The sequence below is a fragment of the Chelonoidis abingdonii genome, chromosome 3 (assembly GCF_003597395.2).
Source record: "Chelonoidis abingdonii isolate Lonesome George chromosome 3, CheloAbing_2.0, whole genome shotgun sequence".
NCBI classification, from domain to species: domain Eukaryota; kingdom Metazoa; phylum Chordata; order Testudines; family Testudinidae; genus Chelonoidis; species Chelonoidis abingdonii.
The window spans coordinates 166,624,235-166,650,524 of record NC_133771.1 but is presented as its reverse complement, the minus strand read 5'-3'; the positions used below and the strand labels follow the sequence as shown (position 1 = coordinate 166,650,524).

General features: G+C 43.1%; 1 protein-coding gene across 1 annotated transcript in view; it reads right to left on the bottom strand.

Moving 5' to 3' along the window:
- The window catches only part of LOC116825586 (calpain-8-like), a 46,367-nt gene extending 21,130 nt beyond the window's left edge, over positions 1–25,237 (bottom strand). Inside the window, exons 1-10 of the mRNA XM_032781718.2 lie at positions 24,993–25,237; positions 12,562–12,568; positions 9,525–9,643; positions 8,249–8,382; positions 7,760–7,928; positions 6,207–6,290; positions 5,341–5,426; positions 3,853–3,927; positions 2,526–2,686; positions 1,282–1,439 (exon numbers count right to left, since the gene is read on the bottom strand). Coding sequence (XP_032637609.1) covers positions 1,282–1,439; positions 2,526–2,686; positions 3,853–3,927; positions 5,341–5,426; positions 6,207–6,290; positions 7,760–7,928; positions 8,249–8,382; positions 9,525–9,643; positions 12,562–12,568; positions 24,993–25,229 — 1,230 coding nt within the window. The 5' untranslated portion in view covers positions 25,230–25,237. The remainder of the gene's footprint in view (positions 1–1,281; positions 1,440–2,525; positions 2,687–3,852; positions 3,928–5,340; positions 5,427–6,206; positions 6,291–7,759; positions 7,929–8,248; positions 8,383–9,524; positions 9,644–12,561; positions 12,569–24,992) is intronic.
- Positions 25,238–26,290: the final 1,053 nt, after the last annotated feature.

The window sequence follows — 26,290 nt, the reverse complement described above, 5'->3', positions numbered from 1 at the left end:
ACTTATATAAGATTTTACCAGGCAGGTAAGCTTCAGTATGCACATTCTCTTTTCTTGTTATACACATATCTGCTCAATGTTTTCCTGACTAGAGTAAGTCTTCCTTGGCCATAATCTCAGCTGGAATAATATCCATCCATAGGCAAAAGAGCCAGTGGCCAGCTTGTATCATGGATGAGAGTCAAGGTTAGAGGATTTAGCAGCCCTTCCTTTCAAGATATAGAGTTCATTTGTTAAGAGTTACTAAATCTACCCTAACAAATCAAAGATTATGAAGTGGGCAGATGAGTGAAATAGCTCCCAAGATAGGAATACACTAAGGCAGAAGGATTGTGTTTGGGTCTGTCTGTGCTGATAGATAAGTATAGACAGCCATTCTTTAATTTGCAAATTCTAGAATGCAAATGGATTGGGTTGCCTGGCATCAAACAGATGGCATGGCAAACACTGAGAGCTAGCTGCGTGCACAAACACTTTGGCACCAGGGAAAACCCTTGTTAGTTTTGTACCATTGGCACATTTTCAGCCCTGAAGAAAAATTATCCCACATATGCAGGAGATAAGGGAAGCAAAACACACAAACTACCTTAGCAAAAGTTAATCATTCCCATTAATGACCTTTGCCCATGGGAATCTATGCTATACTTCATGACATCATATCTGCAGAAAAGCAATAAATGATGGTATCAGTTGGAATTTCAGGTTTTTTGTTTTGTTTCCATAGCATCAGAGAAGTTAGAGATGGAAAAGTCGTAGTCCCATCACCTGCCTCTGCAGGATTGTTCCCTACAGTATATTATCCAACTGTTTACACAGACAGTGGTGATGCAAGTGTTATATAAAACCAGAAACCGACAGAACAATACTATAGTAGGTAGTGAAGCTAACACAATTTGCATATTCAAAGAAAAATAATTCAATCGAACAGCAGGAACTAGCGATGGGCCTAAAACTGAACCATTTATCTGGAATTTCCTTCCATTATGAACCAGCACTGTTTAGACTTTGCAAGAGAAAAGACCTGAATGAGATTTTTGCTAAATTATCCACCTCCACTTTCACAACGCTCTCTGTTAGAAACAGAATGGTACAAACCCCGAACCATTTTTCTGAACACTCCCATGCTATGGGGGTCAGATCGAATGAGAGAAGGATTTGAACCATCTCACAGAATCAAAATCTGATTGAGAAGATGCTGAAAAGTCAAAAGCCTCCCTGAGCCTGCCCTTCTCTTGAGGAGAGCGCAGCATTGAGTAACCCCTTAAAAGGAACTTACTTTACCTGATAAAGAGAATAGCCAATACTGAGTAGAGCTTCCCCCATCTTCTTTTCTCTCCTGCGGTTCTTCTGCATCAGGCCCACCAGCACAGTGCTTCCTTCATCATCATCATCTGGCTCATCCAGCTTGATTTTAAACTGAGGATTGGTCCAGTATGTCGCTAAAAAAATCCCAAGGGAAAATGAAAGGAAAGAGTGTTTGCTTTCACTGCAGCTGAGGTCATTCTCATGAGAGGCACAGAAATAGCACTTTGGAGAGACCTTTGGGGTTCAGTCAAACCTTTCCATTATATTAGATGGTTCCATGTTTTCCCAGCTGTGCTGTATATTTATTTATACAATAACAAATTACAAAGACATCTCCTGGGAAGTAATGACCAGCTGGGAAGAGCCGATGCCATTAACACCAACCAGTCATTTAGGCCCAGAAAATGTCCTCTGCTGACACTATTGTTGTTATAGGACCAAATCCCAGAGGACTTCTCTTCAGGTTTGACCTGAAAATGAATGCCAAATTACAATACTTTTTGTCTTTGAATTGTGACTGTATTGTGGTTTCCACAATCCACTGGCGATTAGTCCAGTCAGAAGCATGACTAGTACAGGCAAGGAAGGTGCATAAAGAAAACAGACTGTGCAGTGAATTAGCCGCTCAAGTGAGAAAAGAAACCCTGATAAAAAAATGAGTCTGAATCAGGTTTTGATTTAGACCACATAGGTTTGGATTAATATAAACGTGGAAAATAGGTTTAAAAAAACCTAGAGAAGGAACTTCAGATCCAAACCCTTCTGGTTCTTAACTCATTTCTAAGTTTCTGGTTCCAAATTAGAGAGAAAAGGACCTATTTTCTGAATCAGACACTGATGCAACCCAAGATGGCAGAAATCTCATGAAAATGACTGATCTCATAAGATTCCCAACCAGTCCTGATAATGGAAATCTCTTAATACCAGCTGATCTCATGAGATTTCTGCCATTTTTGGCAGAAATCTCATGAGAGCACTTGCAAGATTTCAACTTTGTCAAACCCAAACAGATAGCCCTGATTCAGCCTTGAGCCTAGACCCTGGACTAAACCAATCTAGATCTTTCCTTCACCTCTTTGATCTAACTACAAAAACAGCAGAACAACACCCCACAAAACAACCCACATTGATGCTGCAACAGTGATATAACATGGAACCTGTGTTGGAAGAAATTGTATCTATTTTTTCACCACACATACTAGTTTCACCTGGGTCTTTACCTGGATAGTTCTGGCAGCCTCCAGCGGTAGAACCCCGTCTCCACAGACCATTGAATAAGGTCAGACCCCATTTATGGACCTTGTCACTCGTCAGGGTGTCAGGAGTCAAGTTGCAGATCTCAAGCCGTGTAAACTGTCTTTGAAAATCTGAGAATGCCATCCTGACATCAAAGAACGCAAAGAGTCCATGGTGAATTCATGAACTTGGAACATGGCCAGATCCACTGTGAATTGATCTCTTTTCTAATGAGGCAGCAAATGGCTTAACCACAGGAGAATTACCTGAAATTCAGTCTAATTGAACTTTAAAACTAAAGTTGGCTTCTAGGAACCCCAACCACCCCTTTAAGGCAACAGTTCTCAATGGCTAATATTCATTAAGGGCTCAACTGTGCCACCTTTGCTCATGCTGAGTCATACCTTAGTACCCAAATAATTTCACTGAAATCAGCTACATGCTGCTATGTGGGGAATGAGATACTACTCAATGTAAGGGTAATACAATAGGGCCCTGTGAAAGAGCCATACTTCCAAATAGTCCCAGAGATTTTTTTAAAAATTGGCTATACTTCCATTGTTGCTGTTTCTTCCCTCTCTGATAGCTCAGCCTGGGTAACATTCACCTCATTCTTACATTAGAAGATAATCAGGTCATGTTGCCAGCTGTCCAAGAGAGCAGGACACACTGTTAACAGATGTTCAAGCACGCTCTTGGGGACTGATACCATTCCTTGCACTCAGAGACTGATTCTGATTTCACTTCCACTGTCATAAATCAGGTGTAACTCCATCAATGTTAGTGGAATTAACACTAAATAAATCCACAGCAAAGAAAATCTGAATTAGATCCTGTACACACAGCTTTGTCACTGATTCTCCACTGCCTTGCACCTTGTGTAGCTATTTACATTTGTGCAAAGAGGACAACTGCCATTCTAATCGAGGGTAGAGTTCTGCAAAGATCAATTCAATATTTACCCATGTAACCAAATACTGGGCTGGATTTTCCACTCACTCCCAGTAAATTGATGCTACCTGAGGTATAAAGCTAAACTTCCTCACTACTATTTAGGCAAAATCCAAGCCTCAAAATATTGAGCATCTGAGCTACATCTTTGCCACCTCATCATGCTATAGAAACCCTAATATAAAGGCAATATTTGAATGGGAAGGGAGATAACCAACAGGCTAATAACTCTCACACATCATGGCTGCATTAGTAACCCTTTGGATAGTGGTATTTTCTCAGCCACCATCCAAAGCAATGCTTACCAGGACATCTCTATGTACAGTTTTCAAATGATTAATCCCACTAAATGATTCTTACCAAAACTCTCCATCATCTGCTTGCTTATCCAGAGCCTGTTTTTGTTTGGGATCAATATAATTCCATTCTGGAGCACTGCAGACCAAACACAAAAGGCAATAAGTATAGTAGTTACATTTTACTTTATAACAATTTCAAAGAGTTGGAATCTTTCTATAGTTACAGCTGATAAAAGTGCTTATTTCCTTCAATGACTGGATCCTTTACCCATCCCAAGGGCTGTGCAAAATGCAAATTGACTCTATATACAGTTGGAAATTATTTACACAAGCTGGTCAAAGAATCAGGCTTTACTTTTAACTATATTTGCCGCAAATGAACCTTAAATTTAATCATAACTACAAGATGCAAGAATGCACAGATATGACTAGGACTAACTGGATGAAATTAAGAAAAGACTATCAGGAAATGTTTCTCAGTGTGAGATCTATTCTAATGTCTAATAGTCTCCCAAGCAGAGAGGTGAAACCTCCATTATTTGGAACATTTGAAAACAAGAATGGAGAAAGAGAGACTAGAAAATATACTGCAGGGAACAATCCTGCACTGCTCACAGAGAAGGACTAGGTATCCAATGCTTCTATTCCATCTCTATCATACTATTGTACAGTGGGCCAGATTCTGATCTGATCCCATGAAAATCTGGAGTAATTCCATTGATTTCAGTAGAGATGATCCACATTAAAACAGAATATGGCCCTGTAAGTTTATATGAAACATACTACTTTTAGGGTGAGCAAACCAGGTCCAACAAAAACAAGATTCACCCTAAAGCTTTGCTCAAGTTGCACACAAACTCAATGCCCTAATTTCAGCCTGCCCAGTGAGAAGAAGATATATCAAAATACTGCGTGAGAAATTATTTTCATGGTATTTCCAACCTGATCAAACCCAAGAAAATCTTAGAAACATTGTGACCATAGTTTTCATGAGATTCCAAGCCCAGCTTCCAGCCCATAGCAGTTCAGATGGGTATTCAAACCTTTGGGTGCTTAGCTGAACCCAATCAGAGCCTTCTGAGCTTCTCCAGCAGCAGTCAAACATTGCCCTTTCTCAGGCCTTGTAGTCCCATCAATGTGTATGGAGTTGCACAGCAATTTGGCCCTAACAGGTTTTCTAGCCATGGAAATTGACTGAATACTACACTGGTATCTCACCAGCATCAGTAGGATACAGGCATGAGGAGAGTCACCTTGAGGAATGACATGGGTCTGACTTCCTTGGCCCTGTTCACAGCAAGAACTACAGACTACTCTCCACAAATAAAGAACCCTGCCTTGGGTGAGGAGGTAAATCTCATGATGAGAACAGATCTGTAGCCAGTGCTGCTAATTTATTAATAATGTTTTATTTCTGACTAGTATCAACTGATTTAACACCTTTTCCAAATGTGCTGTATGGCTTATTAACTGCAGATATTACCAATTTAATTTTTAAAGATATTGGAACACAGTGATGATAGGGATGCCACAGTATATAACAACCTACTTATCACTCCAGGCTCCGGTCCATTCCACTTCACCCCAGGGATTTCTAATCCTGACTAGCTTCTCTGGGCGCCCGCGGTAGTTTACCTGTAGGATCCACAACAAGCAGAGGCTGAGCATTTTGTTAATTTACTCATTATCCTGTGGTATTTGCTTTTATATTTAGAGAAAAATACAATTTGCACTCTAGCAGGATGGTCAGAGATAAAAAAACCACCAAATGTCTCCCACCCCCATCATTATTTTATTTTCCCCTTCACCACCAACTCAGCGCTACAAAAATAGCATTACTTACAGGCCTAATGGTGAGTCATACAATATATGGGTAACATGCAAGGATGGGCATCAGCTACAACACAGCACAAGAGCTACATTCTCCACAGCATGTGGCATTTCAGAAGACAGTGCAGCAGCATAAATGGTACAAAGTTATTTAGCAGGATCATCTCTATAATCACAATAGCTTGTGATATGTAGAGAAAGTTTGTGAAATGTAAGGTTCAAGTGAGTTTATAATATAGTCTGTTAGTACAATGCAGGTTGCAGGCTGTGCTAATTCGCTGAGGTAAATTGGTTGGAATAAAGTCTCTGAGAGGTTATCACCAAGGGGAGAGATTTCAAGCTAAAGAACTTTTACAGTCAATCTCTGTCTCTGTGGCTGTGAAGATATTAGCAACATTTTCATATAGATCAAACATGGAGAGTCATCAGCAAGTTGTCAAAGGCAGTGTAGTATCGCAAACCCAAAATTATGTTGTGTGTTACACTGGGAAATCATTCTGTGTGATGGTAAGTTTCATCACCACTGTATAGGTCTGGTTTATCCATACGAAACCTAATAGGTTTAGCCATTATGTATGAGCTTACCTCTTCTGCTCCAGTGAGAGAGTAAGCATGTCCCTTTACCAATTTCTTACTTGTGATAGCCTCAGTTTCAGCTGCACTGGTGATCTAGGACAATAAAAATGCTGTTATATTTTGCACTCACACAGTTTTAAAGACCAAATTAATACAGTTGCAGATATCTAAATGGTATCATAAAATATAAAAAATTCAACAATACAAACTGTATTAAACAGAAATGGATCCAAACCCTGGAGCTCAACTTTGTATCTCCGGAACACCCCAGTTCCAAACACATCTGTGACTTTGGGAGGCGGGAGGGGTGCTGAAATCTGAATCCAAATCCAAACTTTCCCAACTTCAAATATTCAGGTCCAGTCCATTATAGAGAGAAGTTTCCATTACAAACTTTTATGTGAGCTCAGATCCAGAGCTCAGATCTGTTGTTTTGGTCGGAATCCAATAAGTCAATAATAAACTCAGTCTTTAGTGAATATAAAGGGTTCAGTATGCCAAGATTCACATATACAACACTGACCTTTTTTACTGTGCGACTTACCAAAAAAAAAAAATTAAAGTTGAGGGACAAGAGGAAGAAACGAATTTGAAAGATGTGGGCTTCTTTTAACTTATCTAATGTTTTCTATAACTGCTGAGACTGCCTGTTACAGATGTTAGTGATTTATAGGATTGAGAAATGGAGCCAACTCCAGGTTGTGTGTGGGGAAAAGGGCAAGTGTGGGTCTCAAATGATTGACTAGAGTACCTCATAATAAAGCATACTTGAAAGGCACCACAGAGTGAATGTAAGACATTCTCAAAGAGTTTGTGCCTGTCTCCTTCTCCTCATTTGGGTGTCTGGGGCTGTAGGCAGGCAGCATTTGAATCCTAACAGTAGTTAGAATTGCATTTTAGAAGCTGGATGACCCAGGCAAATTACTCGTTTCTTTTCCAGTGTCAAAGGAATGTGGTCAGAGTGGAAATATCATGGAGAAGTCTGAGCTGACATGCTGTCACTAGGTAAATCAGGCTTGGGGCAGACTGCCACAACTCTGTGAGAGACTCATGCCATCACCAGTACATATGAGGCTGTGTCAGACATCAAGGCTGAATAGAAAGTCAGAGAGTCAACATTAACCTAATATTTTTCAAGAAGTTTGTGCTGATAATAGCACTTTATACATCTCTAGCTCTTTTAATCCAGGGATCTCAATAGCCCCAAATTAATAAAACCTCACACAATTCCTGTGAGATAGGTTAGCATAGCTATGCCTATTTTACAGATGAGTAAAATGAAGTGGCAATCAGAGGCAGTCAGGAATAGAACCTGGCAATATGATTCCTAGTTCCCAGCTCTAATTATTAGGCTCTTTCCTGAGCAGGGAGACACGATGGGTTTTTGCCCATTTAGGACCTGAACCAAAGCCCACTGAAATCATTAGAAAGTTTCCACTGACTTCAGTGGATGTTGAAACAGGCCCTTCCATAGCAACAGTGCCTGCTGCTGACCTGAGCTTTCCCTACTACCCAGATCAGAGTTCTGATGGTGAAAGAGTAAAATACTGGCAGTATCTCACATCAATGGAGCAGCCAAGCAATGACCCAGTTTGCAGGGCCTTCTGGATGATCTGATATAGGTTTGGTGGGGCCTTCCTCAGATCATAAGACTCAGCGATGCCACCCGTGAAATCCTCAAACCCTTCTGTAGTGGTGCCTCCTGTGAGAGACTCATATGAGCCATTCAATCTACGGGGAAGAAAATAAGATAACAAACATGCAATAAGGACTATCAGGTCAGTTTCCACACATACGTCACATTTACATTACAGAAATAACATTTTCATGGGTGTTACTTGTGAAACTAGCAGATAAAACATTTTGAGGCAGAAGGTTGGCAGTGCTCCCTGAAGTGTTTGTGGGAAACAAGAAATGGTGTGGAGAGAGGAAGGAGGAGGAATAAGAGACTAACACTAGGGCAGAATGTGTTTGGGCCTGGCACTGGCATGGGTTGAGACCGTCACATTCCTTGCACTTATTATGGCCTCCCTCAGATTAGCCCCACTTACTTAGCATAGGCCTTCTCCAGCAGGGCGCTCCAGAACTCATTGCCTTCCTCCGAGTGAAGGAAGAGCAGCTGCCCATTTTTGGTGGGCAACCTGTCATCAACAACAACATCCACCCACTCCCCAAACTGCCAGAACTAAAGAAAAAGAAAGAAAGAGTGGTTAGAGCTGTGTGCTACAGTTACCTCCCTGCTAAAAATCCTCCTGCCACTCTCTGCTTCTCACTGCCCCCTATGCTATGGAACAGTCTCCCACTTCTTGTTGGCCATTCATCTTCTCTTCTCCATCTTCACATTCTTCATGAAAACCCACTTTGAGGAATACTTCCTACACTGGACTCCTCCCCACTGATTTCTCCTCAGTCTCCCATATGTGAACTGTTGTCTTCGTTTTGTCCCATCCGTATTACACTGCACATCATTTGGGACAGAGACCAATATTTTTTCTATTCTCTGCTTTACTATATTCCTTAAGGCTTTGGTACATTTACAAGCACTATGTGAAGGTTTATTAATCAGTAATATTAATGCTGCCTTGGATGGAACATCTAGAACATTCTCATAGTGTGGTCCATGGAGGACTTTTGGTGTCCACAAACAGCTGGCTGGCAGCTGGGATGCATTAAGACCTAAATTTTCAAAAGTACTTTAGGATGCCCAACTTGAGGCACCCTGAAGAGGCTTCATTTTCAGAAAGTGCTGTGCACCCACCCACAGACAAAATAAGGCCCCCTTAAAAAGTACTTCAAGTTGGGGAACCCAAAAACACTAGTCACTTTTGGAAATATAACCCTGCATACTTAGCTAATATTAATTCTCTGCGTAAGCAACTGCTGGAGTTGCCACCAGGATGTTATGTGGTCACAAATGAGAGGGGAGATGGACAACCTGACAAAGATTGGGAGGCAGGCAAATCCACAGGATAATCTCCCTGCTGAGATGAAATGTGGCCTACACTGTGAAAAAGTTGGCACCTGATCTAGAAGATTCTGCTCTATATCACAGTGGTATTAATCTGGAGTGACCTTCTTGCCACCATGGGCGCAGCACTGGGTTTACGCAGCTGTAAGAGAGCAGAATTCTAGTCCACTGAGTATGTATAATTGCATTTTGTTATAGTCTCCTCCATTCTTCCCCTCCCTGTCTTTCTCACTTGCACACTTTAATTGCTGAATATCTAACTTGTCATCAGCAATGAGACAAGCTACATTTACCTAAATATTGGATCTTTCTTTTGTTCCTCGCATCTTGAGCCTGTTTGATGGATTAGCAAGAGTTACCTGGAAATGAAAGATCCCAGCGTAGTTCTTCTGGAAGCTCTGATCTTTGGGAACAATTCGATGCAGGATTTCTTGATCCAAGGTAAGAGATGCAATGGCTGCTAGGAGCCAGCAGTCACCTAGGAACATGCAAGTTTCAAGATAGAAATGTATATCAATAAAATAGGGCCTTGCAGTTTCCTCATTTTGCCCTACACCACTACTTGAAATACCCTTTGAATAAAATGCCAAAGTAGAGTTCCCTGTGAGATCCTATTGGAAGTCTAGTTGCTGGGTTGTTTTGTTTGCTTGTTTTTAAATAGATCTGTTCTGCTTATTTTTCCAGGGGGGATGGGCTTTTGTATTTTGAATACAATTAGGCCCAAATCTTGATTTAAATTCTGCCAGAGTTTCCAGGGCTGATGACAGTGATGGATTTAGTGTTCCATTTCAAGTTTTATTTGTGTTTAGATCATATTTTTACATGCTTTTTAATGCCTTCAGGGAGCAATTTATGTGACTGAAGCAATGCAAGATCTGGGCTTCCCACAGCATTTAATTTCTGGATGATGGAAATACCATGGGGGGGGGGCAGGAAACAGACTTCATGATCTTTCATGGCCTTAAATGGCTCCCTGAGGCATTAGAGAAAGATCAGGTTAACAAACACTACTTCTGAGATATTTGGGTTTAACCCAGCCTTTGTTTCTTCATGTGGACACACATAGCAATATCATCAGTTGGTGTAAATCAGCAGCTGAGGATCTGGCTCAAATGGTCTAAACTGGGGTGTGCTTTAACATCGGAGGGCAGCAGTTAACTTCTTAAAAATTAGATAAGTGTATTCACTGTAGTAGAAGGTCCAACCCAGTCCTGCGAGATGCTGGGAGCTGCATGCCCTCAACTGTCACTAGCTTGAGGTTAACCTTGAATGGGAATGAAGGTGCCCAGCGCCTCACAGTATCAGAAGCCTAATTAGGAAACTGCTGATGGTTAAACTGCCCCCTAGAAAATTCTGAGACCTGTTTGTATCAGTTCCCATAGAAGTGCCCATCATTTAGCAAAATGTAACTCTCAAACTAAAACATGCATAGCTCTCCCAGCATTGTAGTTTGTGTTTTAAGGCCTGGCTCTTTAAAAAAAAAAAAAAAGTTAGCTGACATGAGAGGAGATAAGAAAGATATCTCCCCCCCGCCCCCGCCACACACACACACATACATACACAATGCTGGTCCGAAGGGTAAGGAAATGCCATACTGGTGTCACCATGTTTCCAGGATACCAGCACACACCATGAACATATTTCAGTACCGCTTTGCATACATGCAGGGTCCATACATGTTGCTAGTATCACACATGTTTTGCCCCACATAAGCACTGTTGAAGAAGCAGAATTAATCATAGTCTTTGGGATAGCAGGCGGATGTGGTAGAGGAGGAGCTCCTGATGTGGAGAGGAAACCAACAGCTTTTGAAGTGGGGATTTAAATCCTCATCTTTCTATGTATCCCTGCTACTAGCTCCCCTGCCTCCCAATTCCTCAGCTGCTGCTGGCCTGCTCTGAAGCACACAGTGTTATCTTGAGGAGATGGTGGAGCAGTTCTTCTGGAATTCCTGCTACAACAACAGCATCCAGCAGAGAACAGACACAGCCAATTGGTAAGGAGGAGGTAGAGTTCTCCCCATATGTGATATCTGGAAATGCTGTTGCAACTACTGAAATAGAGCCTGTGCCATTAACTACTGAGTGTCAGCAGCTGGGATTTGCTTAACCTCAAGGATGGCCACCTTGGGAATGTTTAGTCAGCACAAAACTATATAGACTCTTCAATTAAATGAGAAGCCTTCCCCGTGCTAGTTCTGAGTCTTACTATAGTAATGTAAGGTCTTGTTCCCCTAGGACAGCGCGTGTGCCCACAAAGTGAAGTCCTTCACAAGAATTCCCCATGGGAAATCTCTCTCTGTCCTAGCATTTAGGCGAATGCCAGCAAATTCCATCATTCAATCATTTCTACTTCCTTCAAAAGAGGCTGGATCAGAAAAATATGGGGTCCTCCACGTTGTTCCAGATAGGAGAAAAAATTGATGATGGAGTCCGAGACCTTTTAATGCATCTTGTTTATTTACAAGGAGTGTTCAAAGTCCTGTTTCTCTGAACAGAGGAGGAACCAAACAATAGTTTCCTTGCTCACAGCACTAAACCTCTGTTAGCCAGCGCAAGACCTATAACCCCTCTTTCTAGGCTTCTCTCAGGGCCACACATCATTCTTGTCCAGACTGGGTAAGGAACTTCAGTCTCTGTCTTTATGTGTGCTTTTCTGCTTCTCCCCCCTGCACACAACAATACTCTGCCCACATAGTACAAATTCCTGAGTAGCCTTTGATGAGCCTTTGTTTTAAGCAGTGCCACGTGCCTGTGCTTTGATTTAGAGACCACTATTCTTTTATAACAAAACTTAACTGTTTCTGCTATCTTAAATGAAGGGCAGCAGTTACACCCACCAGCGTGCGTCATGAGCTTTAATCCAAACTATAACTATATTTTAGATAAACATTAAGGGCTGGCGTATCCACCCACAACTCCCACCAAAAGAACTACATTGCTTTTAAGTGGCACCATTTGTTATTCTGGCACAAGTCTATATGTGGATATTCTTATTTCAGAATAGAACTGTCCTATTTAAAATGAAACTGTATGATATCCACGCACAGCCTGGCACTGAAATAACAAAAATGTGACGCAAACCCCATTTTGCTATTTTGGCACAAGTTTGTGGATAGATCAGCCCTCAGTCAGGTATTGTCAAATAAGGAATCATGATTCAACACCGACCTCAATGCTGCACATCAGACCCTTCTCACCGTGTAGGGCCCTGTAGACTTGAATGTGGCTCAGTGAAAGTGCTAGAATTAGCCATGTCAAAGCATTTTCAGGATTGGGCCTAAATTACTTAGGTCAAAGAGCTAGGCTTACTTACAAGGTAAGCTTTGGGGGCAGGGCCCATCTCTCTTTGTACAATGTCTACACAATAGAGCCCTGATCCTGACTGGGGCTGTACCGCACCACTGCAATAACAATAACAATACACGGATAGTTATCAAAATCTTACTAATTAAAATGTGAGTGTTCTGTTTTTAGAGAGGCTGACAAAGCCATGTTTCTAATCCTACTCAATGGCAATGTTCACAGCTTTTTGTTGCTCCTACCAGCATGCGCCTATGATATAGTTCAGAGCCCAGACACCTCTCTTTGAAACCTAAACAAATATCTATGCAGCACCACCAAAGCCTGCCAAGGCAAGGTGTTCAGGGATATTGTTGCTGATTAGAAATCAGCTTTCAAATACTGAGGGAAATTTGGCTTCAGTTTCCTAGAAAGTGAATTTAGTAAATCCAAAGAGAAAAAAGGACCCATCGAGAACACATACTTAACTGAAATACAGTTGAAGTGCAGTTGTAGTCAGAAAAGTGCCTATGTTAAAATATCTGTATAAAACCTATCTGCTCACTATGTGCCTTCGGGTCACATCTGTTTAGTTTACAGATGCAAGAAAGTTTTCACTACTGTGAGCCTTGCAGAGCTAACCTAGCATGAGCTGGATTCTATCTGTCTCATACATCCCAAGCATGCCCTTGTTGCCTGAGGTCACCCTGAAAGCACCCTGCCTCAGTTTCCCATACACTCAGGCTTCTCAATAACTCAACAAAGACCAATAACAATGTCTGTTTGTGGGGTCTGGTTTATTAACATAAATAAAATCTCTTCCTCTGCCCAGCCTCACACTGGGCACTGCCCCTCCTCCCTGAGGTTTGTCTATCTTTAAGTTTGTAAGTTGGAGCTTTTTGACCCACCCTAGTCTCTGCTCAGCCTCTCCCCTCAGCCTACCCTGGGATCCTTTAAACACTCCCTGCTCTTTTCTGAGCCTTCCTAACTGGAGTCTTCTCACAGCAGCTCTTCCCAGGCTTCTCTTCTGGTTTGGGCTCTCAGCCCTTCCTAGCTTGACCTTCTTCCTGGTCAAAGGTCTCCTGCAGGACCCTCCTGCTCGCTGCTGTTCTGCTCTAGCTTCTGCTCCAACTTCCTCTTCCCTTCTAAATCTTTACAGAGACCAGTTGCCCTCTATCCACAAAGACAAGTGCCAGTACAGGCAGGGACAGCTCCAGGCACCCGCGCAGCAAGCGCATGCCTGGGGCGACAAGTCGCAGGGGGCGTCCTGCTGGTGGCTGTGAGGGCGGCAGGCAGCCAGCCTTTGGCAGCGTTTCTGCGGGAGGTCTGCCGATCCCACGGTTTTGGCAGTGGGTACGCTGAAGGCGAAGGACTGGCAGACCTCCCGCAGAACTGCCGCTGAATCCGTGTGACTGGGGCTGACCTCCCACAGAAACGCCACTGAAGGCTGCCTGTCTGCTGTGCTTGGGGCAGCAAAAAGCATAGAGCAGCCTCTGAGCACAGGACCTTTACTATTGGCGATAAATGCACCCGAAAGATTTCAGCTTGACTCTCAGATCCTAGGCTGAGTTTGTGATGCAGGCAATATGCATTTTTTTTTTACTTGTGAAGTGAGCAAATTGATCTGGAGTTTGTGAGAAGAAATAAACATGAAATCCTACCATGTCCCTTTTAGAATTACTTTATTGACTACACCCTACATTTAAATCAAACTGTTCCTTCTTCACAACTGTACCATAGTAACTGATGTTCTCTTAGAGCAATGCTATCAGCTTCTTGATTTGTTAAAATAATATCATTGAATACTAAATCTGTGGTAATCTTGGAACTCTGACTTAGATTCCTGTATAATTATATATTTGCTCACCTGCACTGCACTCATGGTGACTATAAATAAAATCCACACAGAGGCTTCTTTCACTAATGCTAAGTGTCTAAACTGGTAAGAATTTAGGTCTCTAGTCAATGATCTAGTCAAGCAGAGATGAACCAAAACTGAAAACCCAGATTGGACGGAGGGGGCAGGAGGAGAGAGAGAGAGAAGAAAGAAACTCCCCAAATTTAGAGTTTTTGAGCCCCGAGATCTGAATTTGGCAGCTCAGAGGTGTCTCTGCATTAAACATTTCCTGCTATTTCAGCAAGCCCTTAAGCTCAGAATAGATCCCAGGCAAAATGCTCTCATTCTCTTAGTTCCCATCCTGAGATCCTTTCCGTCAACATCTTCCCTCTACCCAGACTTGACTCTCAGTTCTACCCTTCACTGCCAGCACTTGCCACGGAGCTCACAGCACACGGACTAGACTACCTGACTTCTGCAGTGCAGTGGATTACAATATATTAGGTCAACAAGTTTACTACTTTTAAAGAAGGCCTCTTGAAGTTTTGTACTAAAATGAGTTAAACTCTACAATTGTGTGTTAAATGCTGCAAATAGAAGCGGTGCAAAGGGACATTCAACAAAGAAATAGGCTTTTACTTTCCTCAAAGGCTATCTAATTGGCCTCAGATCCCCTGATCCCCAGAATGCATCAGTCTGTGATATAGCAGCTACCAGAAACTCCACAGCCTATGGAGATGGGCTTTCTGAGTGTAAACATATTATACAGTGAAACCAGTCACAGAAACCACTAGTATTAAGCAAACTCCTGTGTTAAGAGGCCAAAAAGAATCCCCAAATATACTGAGTACAGTTCAGATCCAGCTTCACTAGAAGACATCTCTCACAGCTAGGTTTTTGCCTGAATGGGCACTTTAGCTATGCATATATACTTGTTATAGATAGAGAGAGTGTGTGTATGGGACAGATCTTCAACTGGTGTAAATAGGCATAGCTCCATTGGCTTCAGTGAAACTACACCCGTGCACACTGGCAGAGGATCTGGCCCGCTGTTTCTAAAGCGTGTACAGTGCTTCAGGAGCCTTCAAGATGAACAGCACTTTATAAATGCAAATGACATGGATCTGGAAAGCTACTTTAAGTGTATTTTTTATCCCCACGGATGTAAAATAATATTTATTTTAAAAAAATAAATCTCTGCCACTTGCTATTTGAGGCCTTCACCAAATAATTTTGGGGTTAACATATTTAGATTGCTGTAAGGAAACTTCACAGGTCACCTTTAAATAATAGACTGTGTGTGACTCTGCATTTTAAGTTGTAACAAGGCCATCAAAAAGAAATGGTTCAAAGAGAGCATTTAAAATATTTGCAGTCTTTCAAGTTCCCATCAAACTCGCCATGCTGATTTTCATCTAACTTATGCTGTTGTCAAAGAAATAAAGTTTAATGGAGTGAGACTGTAACTCTGAATTTCCTGCTTTTGTTCCTATAAGCCCAGACCTGTGGTGTTCTTTTTAAAAGCAAAACATGTCACAAAGAAATATAAAAAATGGGGTTTATTCCCCTAAAGGACTAGTCAATGGGTCACAGAGTTGACTTATGTAAATATGTAACCAGGGTTTGTTTCAATAAAAGCGTTTTACATGCAACACTTAATGATCAGCACTTTGATATTCAAGCTATTAGATTAAATAACAAAAAGGCCCAGCGGTGTTAAGCAACTACCACCTGCACATTAAAAGACACGCTCCCTGGTTATGCTCCAAACTCAAGTTGATTTTATTTACAGTAACGCCTCACTTAATGTTGTAGTTATGTTCCTGAAAAATGCAACTTTAAGTGAAATGATGTTTAGCGAATCCAATTTCCCAAGAAGAATTAATATAAATGGGGGAGTTAGGTTCCAGGGAAATATTTTTTTGCCAGACAAAAGGCATTATATACATTTTAAACAAGCAATTTAATACAGGAATAAGTTTTAAACAATTTTAAAGAAACAATTTTATGCTGCAATTATCACTGCTGAGTCTGAAGTTTGAGGTGGTGGAGTCAGAGAGTGGAAGAGGATGGATTGTCCGTCTGCTCCTCTTGCTGTTCTTGCAAGCACAGGCACTGACTTTGCCGGGCGCAGGGGGCTCAACCCTTGGCCCATCCACTCCACCCCTTCCCCTAGACCCCTATCCTTGATCCGCCTCTTCTCCCCCCTGACCTCTTCCCTCTTTACTTCGCACACTGCATCCTCACTCCTCCCCACTCCCTTCTGAACTCTGCAAGCCAGCTGATTTCCATGGGCAGGAGAGAGGGGGAGGAGGGGGAAGGTGCTGATCTGAGAGATCTGCCAGCAGGCAGGAAGCACTGTGGGGGGGAGTGCACAGGGAGGCTGCCAGCTGTGGAGCAAGCAGGCAGCCAAACAAGGTAATAGTGGAGCATTGCACAACTTTATATGAGCATGTTCCCTAATTGATCAGCAACGTAACAACAAAATTAACCGGGATGACTTTTAAGTGAGGAGTTACTGTATATATGCATGTATTTTTATGAGGGGACAGAGTACTGTGGAGTTGATAGATGTGATTCTATTCAGAGATGCAAGCCAGCCATCATTATATTATCAGCCTGATCTTCTACCCTTCCCACGAGACAAAAAGGATTGTTCTGAGAGATGGGCTCAAGCCAGACAATTCTGATTCCGATTTCAAGAACCTCCCCAAAAGTTATGGGGTGATCAGCTCCAGGGCTTTGGGGTTCTGCCCACAGGACTCTGCTAGGAAATCTCAGAAACATGCCCCACCCCCTAGTCAGGGCAGGCTCCAGGCACCAGCATTCCAAGCTGATGCTTGGGGCAGCAATCTGCAAGGGGCGGCAGTCCCTGTTGTTTTGCCCCCACGCAGGGCGCCAAATTGCCGCCGCGAAGGGCAGGGGCAGTCCATGTGCCCTTAGGGCAGAAGGCCCGTTTCCGCGGTGAAGGCAATTCAGCGGCAGCTTCTATGTTTAGCTGTCCGGAGCGGCTTCAGCTAAACATAGAAGCTGCCGCCAAATTGTTGCCTCCGTGGAAATGCGCCTGCTGCCCTATGTGCACACGGACTGACCCCGCCGCCCATGGCAGCAATTCGGCGCCCTGCTTAGGGTGGCAAAAACTGTAGAGCTGGCCCTGCCCTTAGTTTATTATTCCTGCTATATGATTTACTTTGGCATTAGTCCACGGTGAAAGTCTCTGTTTACAAAGTGCCACAAGGCTGTCAGACTTCCATGCGGAGGCTGAAATGAAGAACGTAAAGAAGGAGCTGGAACAACTGGCCCTGAGGGATTCTGCATTATTTTTATGGCATTAACTAAAATGATGTTTGTTATGTTTGTATGTCAGACTAGACAAGGCTGGAAGTATGCTCCAGTCCCTTAGTTTGTAAAATGCCATGGAAAAGAGGATTGTATTCTGGGCATGTAAAAAAATCCACACCCATTACAGAAACTTCATAGACTGTGATGCTGACAAGAAATGGAGCCTTTAATATTCTTACTGAACAGCCCTCTGAAAATGCAGTAAGTGATCTCCTACACCCTGATCCAGCGTTAAGTGAGTAAATATTCTGGTGCAAGAATATGATCGTGCCTCTTATTTTTAGCAATTGGAACACACACACACAGGGATTTTCTAGCAATTGCTTTAATGGAGCTGTGTTTACTGGGGCAGCTCTTGTGTCATTCACTGTCAATGACTTCCAGAAATTGCATGAATTTTATTTGCACAATTGATGAGACTGAGGTATGGTTAGAACTACTGCAGTAAGCACCTTAGAGGGGAGGGAGCTAAGACGTAATATAACTAATCTATCAAGTTCTTATTACAGGGCTTTCAGAATTTTAGGCTGTGTGTGCTGGCAGGAAAGCCTGTGATGCCACTGCTGCTCCGGTTTTCCAATGATGGATCTTATCAATTGGATAGCAAAGAAAGAAGGCATATGTTGGGTTAGAATAAGGCCTTAAAAAGGAATTAAAAAAAAAAGTTAAAGCCCCTATTAAAGTTCTATGTAAAGCAGCATTCAAAAAGCAGGTAAGGAAGAGTCAGCTTTGCTATGGTGGATGATAAAACATCTTCCAAACATTAATCAATGTTGCTCTGCAATTCAAGGAGAAATGTTTGGAGCCACCTTGCCCTGCTATATTTAAACTGTGTGCCTGGTGTACGGTCTCCCCTTTCTTTCTCCATTATTTGCTCACTGTTCTGCACCAAATGCTCTAGAAATAGAATGTTCAACATAAAATTGGAACAAATTACTTGTTAAGGATGACCCTGCTGAGCTGATGTGCTCCATTAATTTCTGAACGATGTGGTCAAAAAGAGAGAGATCTATGTTCAATGACCTGGAAGAAATAACCACATGCAAACATATCTCTATCTGATTAAGGCTTTGGGAATTTCCACTCTTCAAAATCCTTATCTTGGAGCAAGCCAGAATTTATTAGAATTCTTTTGATTCTCCACCCACTGCAAATCTGAATACTCAAGTTACCAATTAGAGATGAAATTGCTCCATACCCACTGTTGCCTCAGGTGCAATGTTTAGGAAAGTCTGAATAAATACTTCCAGATTATTTAAACCCTAGAACATGGTTTAAAGTCTCCTACTACTTCCAAGGAAAAAGTCTTGGCTTGCCTCTGAAGCACTTTCACACGAGTTTATCTAAATTAACTTGATTACAGGGTGGCCTTACCGATGAGGCCAAACTGAGGTGGCCCCTCAGTTGCCAGACCAAGAGCAAATAAGAAAAATGTGTCTGCCTGCTAAGTGCATATGTATTGTCTCTCGTGGCGCCTCTAGATGCACCAGTGAGATTGGGGGGGTGCTCTGGCTGGAGAGGAAGGAGGGCACAAAGAGACATAACCAGCAGGCCAGGAGAAAATGGGTGAGAGAGGAAAAACAAGGAAAGCAGCAGAAAAGCACGTTCAGGGGAAGAGAGAAAGAAGAACGCCTCTTTGTATCTCTTCTAGCACCCCAGGAGCCTGGAATTAATGGTACAAACACTGGCTTCTCCAGTAGCTTCCTGTTTCCTGTCGCTTCCCGAACCACCACCCTGAGAGAACAAGGCATTTTATCTAGAAGTAGTCGGAGCCAGTAAGGCCGTTAGATGCCTGATATCTTGCTCCTCCACTCAACCTCGGCTACCAACTGGGGCTACTTGTCCACCTTCAGCTAGATGCGAAAAGCCCCACAATAGCCTGACTAGGCATACCAGGGAAACAGGAGTTCATGGAGTGAAAGGAGAGGACAACATGGTTTGTAATGCCCCCTGGGGCAGCAAATCAGAAAAAGAAAGAAAGACACAGAAGCTTTCTATCTAAGCAGGAAGGAGCTCTCCTGAGATACATAGACACCACAATGTTCACTGTGAGTATTCCGGCCCCAGTGAGGATGTGAGTGGTGAGGAGATGCCTGATGCCTTCAATTAGTCCAGGGAGCAGGTGACACTGGCAGCACTGCAAGCATCCCAATATCTCCAATCTCAAATGGATGTAACCATGACAATTCCTGTAGAAAAGTGTAGAATAGAGAAGACTGTGGTCGAAGCTCAAGAAACAGCTGCTGCTGAGTTAAGTTCATTAAGGCTAGGATGATCCAGGGACTTGTGGAGCCACTTGAGCAGTAGTTCTGATGACTATCCTTGTACTGATGGGCCATAAACAGCAAGTTGAAAAGCTTCCATGTTCCCAAAGACAATGAAAACGAAGTTTCCATCCAATGCATTAGCTGTGGTTTGCAGATCCCAAATGGTGACAAAGTGGAGAGCCATGGCTTATGTACTCAACCCAGAAATGCTGGCATATTGTTTTTTGGGGTTGAAAACTCTTCCAGTCATAATGTTCAGCCTGTCATAAACAAGATGTTAAGGGTTAAATGTCTCTTTACCTATAAAGGGTTACAAACCAGTGACCTGGAACACCTGACCAGAGGAACCAAATCAGAAGAACAAGAATACTTTAAAATCTCGGTGAGGGAAGTCTATGTGTTTGTGTGTGATGTTTCTTGGTGTTCTCATCTGGGTTCTGAGAGTGGACCGGACATCCTACAGGCTCTCCTAATTTTCTGTTCTAAGTAAGAAGTACAAAATAGGAAGGACGGTTTAGTCTTTTTGATTGTTTTCTTATTTGCAATGTGTATCTGCTGGTAGAAATCTTTAATTTGTATTTGGACTGGAAAAATTGTATCTCTGTTCGGAATTTGTATGTATGCTGGGGGAGGATTCTCTGTAGTGTCTTTAAGCTAAAAAAGACCCTAGTAACAAATTGTACAATCTGATTACAGAGACAACTTTATGTTTTTTCTTTCTTTATTAAGCTTTTCTTTTTTTAGAAAATCTAATTGGAATTTTTTGGTTATCCTTATGTAAGACCCCAGGGGAAGGAGTCTGCACTCGAACCAGGGAATTGGTGGGAGAAAGGAAGAAGGGGGGAGGAAAAACCTGACTCTCTGTGTTTATATCCTGTCTCCGTCGTCCGGGAGAGAGGAGGGGAGCGGAGGAAAGGTGAAATCTCTTTATTTTTAGATTCACGGGGCTTCGAATCTGTAATGGCTCTTGGTGAGGGGGAAAGAGGAGGGGGGAAGGTACACAAATTCCTCTACTGTTTTAAGATTCCAAGGGAGTTTGTAATCTAACAGTGATCTTCCCAGGGTAAACGCCCAGGGAGGGGAAGTCTGGGGGAGAGCAACGGTGGGGAAAGAGTTTACGATCCAGGGGGTCTGGGTCTTTGGGTCCTCTGGGAAGGCTTTGGGGGGACCAGAGTGTACCAGGCACTGCAAGTCCTCGTTGGTGGCAGCACTACAAGATCTAAGCTGGTAATTAAGCTTAGGGGGATTCATGCTGGTACCCCATCTTTTGGACTCTAAGGTTCAAAGTGGGGACTTATACCATCACACAGCCACATTGGGTTCCACAGGAACAAAGGACTGGAAAAATCTGGCTAGAAATCTGGCATGCCATGAGAAGGCAGCAAATCACCAGAGAGCATTCCATAGGTGGAAAAAGCTTGAGATGAGATTAAGGTTAAAGCCCACCATAGATGATCAGCATCAAGAGAAGATTGCATCAGAGTCTCTTTACTGGCAAAACATTCTGAAAAGGCTCATTGCCATTGTGAGAATGCTTGCTACCCAAAACCTAGCACTGCGTGGCACTTCAGATCAGCTGTATGTTCCAAACAATGTAAATGTCCTTAAAATTGTGGAGCTGATGGCTGAGTCTGATGCTCTACTCCAGGAATATCTAAGAAGAGTCACTCCCAAAAAATGTACACACACCACTACCTTGGAAAAACACTTCAAAATGAGATCATACAATTACTGGCAACAAAAGTCAAACAGAAGATTGTGGCAGATCTGAAATCAGCAAGATATTACTCTGTTGTTCTGGACTGCACACCTGACATAAGCCATACCGAACAAATGACTTTAATGGTGTGTTTTGTCACAACAACGGAACCTAGTGAAAATGTCCCTGCAATGGTGACTGTCAGCGAGCATTCTCTAGAATTTATTGACATTGCTGATACTACAGGAGCTGGTATGACAAATGTGCTTCTTAGCCCTGGTCTACACTACGAGTTTAGGTCGAATTTAGCAGCATTAGATCGATTTAACCCTGCACCCGTTCACACGACAAGCCATTTTTGTCGACTTAAAGGGCTCTTAAAACCAATTTCAGTACTCCTCCCTGATGAGGGGATTCGCGCTGAAATCGACATCACCGGGACGAATTTGGGGGTAGTGTGGACCCAATTCGACAGTATTGGCCATTGCTTCTCTGATGCGCAGCATGCCCTGTAGTGCTCTTCTAACCGCCCTGGTGTCAGGCTGCATGTAATCAGCGGCCACGTGATTTGCCTCAACCTTCCACCTTGCCACAAACATCTCTCCCTTACTCTCACAGATATTGTGACACACACAGCAAGCACTAATAACGATGGGAATATTGGTTTCGCTGAGGTCTAACCAAGTCAGTAAACTGCGCCAGCGAGCTTTTAAACGTCCAAAGGCACATTCTACCACCATTCTGCACTTGCTCAGCCTATCCTTGAACAGCTCCTGACTACTGTCCAGGGTGCCAGTGCATGGCTTCATGAGCCATGGCATTAAGGGGTGGGCTGGGTCCCCAAGGATAACTATAGGCATTTCAACATCCTCAATGATTATTTTCTGGTCTGGAAAGTAAGTCTCTTGCTGCAACCGTTCAGACAGACCAGAATTCCTGAAGATGCAAGCATCATGTACCTTTCCCGGCCTTCCCACGTTGATGTTGGTGATGTCTGCTACAGCTATCCCCCTATTCCATTTTGTTTCTTACAGCTGTCCCCATACTCCATTTTGTTTTTGTTCTTCTGTGGCCTCCCCTCCCTGGCTGTTAAGTTGTTTAGCAGGGCCACTGCCCTTCTCAAAGGAAGGGCCCCTTAAAGTTGTTTACCAAGAGCCATTGGTATGATATTCCAAAACTCCTCACTATTCCTGAAGAAGACCTACACCAGCAATGCAGGGCACTAGAGACAGTGTTGACACATTATGACATGTGCGATATTGATGCGAGTGATTTACGTGATGAACTGAAAGCCCTTTCAAGATACATTTCAGCAGGATCAACTCCAAAGGCTGTTCTGGAATATATGTGCACAAATAAGATGACCACCCTCTTTCCAAATGCTTTTGTTGCCCTGAGCATACTTCTAACACTTCCTGTAACAGTTGCCAGTGGAGAAAACAGCGTCTCCAAGCTGAAGTTAATAAAAACACATCTACGTCCACAATGACACAGGAGAGGCTGGTTGGCCTTGCAACCATCTCAATAGAATATGAGCTGGTCCAGACTGTGAACCTTCAGGAAGCAGTTCAAATCTTTGCAACCAAGAAGGCACGGAAAGCACCACTTTGATTATTTAAATAGATAAAAATGCCAGTGTTTACTATGCAGACAAGAAAAGTTATGTTTGCTGTTCAGGCGTTTGAAAGTTAAGTGTTACTTAAAATTTTTGAAGAAGGCATTTTAAATTGTTAGTTCTCCTTTACCGGGGTAGGTAGCAGAGCAGTACCATGAGAGGAGCAGAACAGGAAGAAGGCAGAACTGAGACCTTTCAAAGTTTTGCCTAAGCAAGAGGGCATGGAAGCGTCATTTGAGCTCCCTGCTTCAGGTGCCAAAATGTTGTGGGCCGGCCCTGGTGATAAGCAGCATACAGAAGAGTTATTGGGGTGTAGGTGTTAAGAGAGAAGCTGAGATTCTCTCCCAGTGGGAGCTGGGCCCTGTTGCCAGACAGCTTGCTTCAGAATACACATCTTTGGATGGTGGGGGAGCCAGGGTGGGCCTTATGATTTATGCTGCCCCAGCAAGAGAGGACAACTAGTCCATGAGCTGGCTCTCCCTTTATTGCTGCTGCTGAAGAGGAAGGTGGGTCAGCTGGTGAGTCTAAGCTTGCATGAGATAAAGCTCTCTGAGGTGCTGCCTGTTTTGCTTATGCCTGCTTTTGGCCCATTGTTGAGCAACCTTCCCTGCCCACAGTATCCTGTTCTCTGTGTGGGTAGCGTGTAGGAAGGGGGCTGGGGCACTGAGCAGCCCCCTCCCAACTGCCCACGTACTGTAGATCTCTGCTGCAGCAGCACCTAGTGACAAAAGAGCCCAGTGTGACTCATTTTCAGGGTATGTCTACACTGCAATTAAAAACCCGCGGAGGCCGGTGCCAGCTGACTTGGGCTTGCAGGGGTCAGCTAAGGGGCTGTTTAATTGCCGTGTGGATGTTCAGGCTTGGGCTGGAGCCTGGGCTCTGTGAGGGGGACAGGTCCCAGAGCTCAGGCTTTCAATTTTTCATTCATCTGAAAAATTTTGCAACATTTTTTATTTTGAAAATTTTCTTTTTGAATTTTTTCATCTTGGAGGAGGTTTGTGTTCAGTTTTACAGTTTCACTTCCCCCCCACACACACACATACACACACACATTCTTTTTTCCTTTTTACCAATTTTTCCTTTTGTCACTGAAAGAAAAATGGAGAGGGAAACGGAGAGAAACAAAGGAAAAAAGGAAACCCAATAAACAAAAAACAAACAAAAAAAGCCCAAACCCATACATTTTTCATTTTCATCGACAACACTAATTTTTTCATGAAAAAGCTCATTTTTTAAAATTAAAAACAAATTTCATTCAAAACGTTTAAACCAGCACTTCAAATTATAGTGTTTTGGGGGTTGGAATTTTTAAAACTTTTATTTTAGTACAAGCCTAATTATTCTGGAGTAATACTGGGAAACACATGATGCCAGTAATAAGCTTTAACTGGTGACAAGTAATTCCTAGGAGGTATGAAGGTTCCATTTGGACAAGCATCAAAAGTTCAGATGCTTTTCTCAATTGTACTGAAACCTCTCATCTCTGCAGAGTACTGCTGGAAATCTTATGAGAACAGTCTCTCCTTCTACATTTCTGGGGCTTCTCACATCCCAAAGGGCTTGAAATTGGACAGTAGTCTTTTTTATGATACTCCATTACTTTCAGTTCTAGTTAAAACAGGGGAGATGAGGAAAGGTGGTAAAGAATGAAGGGAAAGGATAATCTATGCCTTTTGTAGACTTCAAGAAAATTCCAGCTCAGATTCAGTTTGGATTTTGGAGTGAAAGTTCCAGTTGAATCTGATTTGATCTGAATCTAGTAAAACATGTAATGAAGCTCTCTTACCGTGGGTCGCTTCCAGACAATACCCTGCGTTTTAGGGGAATACGGCCCCAAGTCCCTATAGCCCAGGGCAGAAGGACCGGCTGGGAATTCTTCATCCTTAAACAGAGTGCCAGACTGCAAGCACTGCTGCCTGAGAGCCTCATAATCCTGATTTAAATACTTCACTGCCTTCCCATTGGAGCCAAGCCCTTCTAATACATCTCTCTCTTTGGACAACTTAGCTGCAACTCCTGCCATCACCGTTTGCCTCCAGTGAGGTGTTGTATGATACCTCGGAACAAAAGGGGAGGAATATAAGTGAGTGGCCAGGTGGGGTGGAGCGAGTGAACACATTACACAGTCCAGCACCTTTGGAGGGAGGAGGCACAATGCAAGTGCAAATATGTACTCAAGACAAGAGTAAGGAGAAGCTGGGAGGAGACAAAGAACCTGGGCTGATGACTCACTGTAGATTCTGGCTCTCATTATCTTCTCTATTTGTACTACAGCCTGGGAGTTCCCTCTCTCTATATATTTTAGCAGAGGGCAGGGAATAAGGGGGAAAGTATTTAATACTAAAGATGGCTCCTAGCCACATAATTCAGATCAGTTCTGAGCCTTGATGGGTGCTTGGATCCAGGGGTTTTGTTCAGCCTGTTATAGAGGACAGACCAGGATCACAGTTAGGATTCTGATAGCCTGCTCCTCCTCCAAGGTCAGGGATGTTCCACTCTGAGGAACATTATTAGAGAGATGGGGGCTAACCACAAAATCCAAGTCTGGATTTCCACCAACACCGAAGGATTGGGGTGCTCAGACACAGGGTCTCACTGAGGTTTACAGTGTTTTACATTCAGAGAAATCTGCCCTAAGTGACATTTCAGGTCAATTTAACTCAAGTTGAAACATTGTGGCTTGTTGAACTGAACCAAAAGATTTTATTTTGAGTCAGTTCAACTGCATCTCTCTAGATACTGCAGTGCTCCACGGCCCGATTCTCTGCACTCGGGTGGGTTCCTTAGCCAAACTACATTTTCCATGATGCACTGTAGTCAGCTCTCTGACCAAGCCATCTGATGCACCATGGGAATCCATGACTGCAGGTGCATCATGGGAAATGCAGTCTGGCTGGGGAGCAGGGCCGGCTCTGGCTTTTTTGTCGCCCCAAGCAAAAAAAAAGGGGGGGGGCGGGTCCACCGGATCAGCAAAGCGGGGGGGAACACGGTCCGGCTGCAGTGGCAAAGGGCGGGGGGAACAACACAAAAACCCCGCGACTGGAGCAGCAAAGCAGGGGAAGGAAACAATGGCGCAGCCGGCAA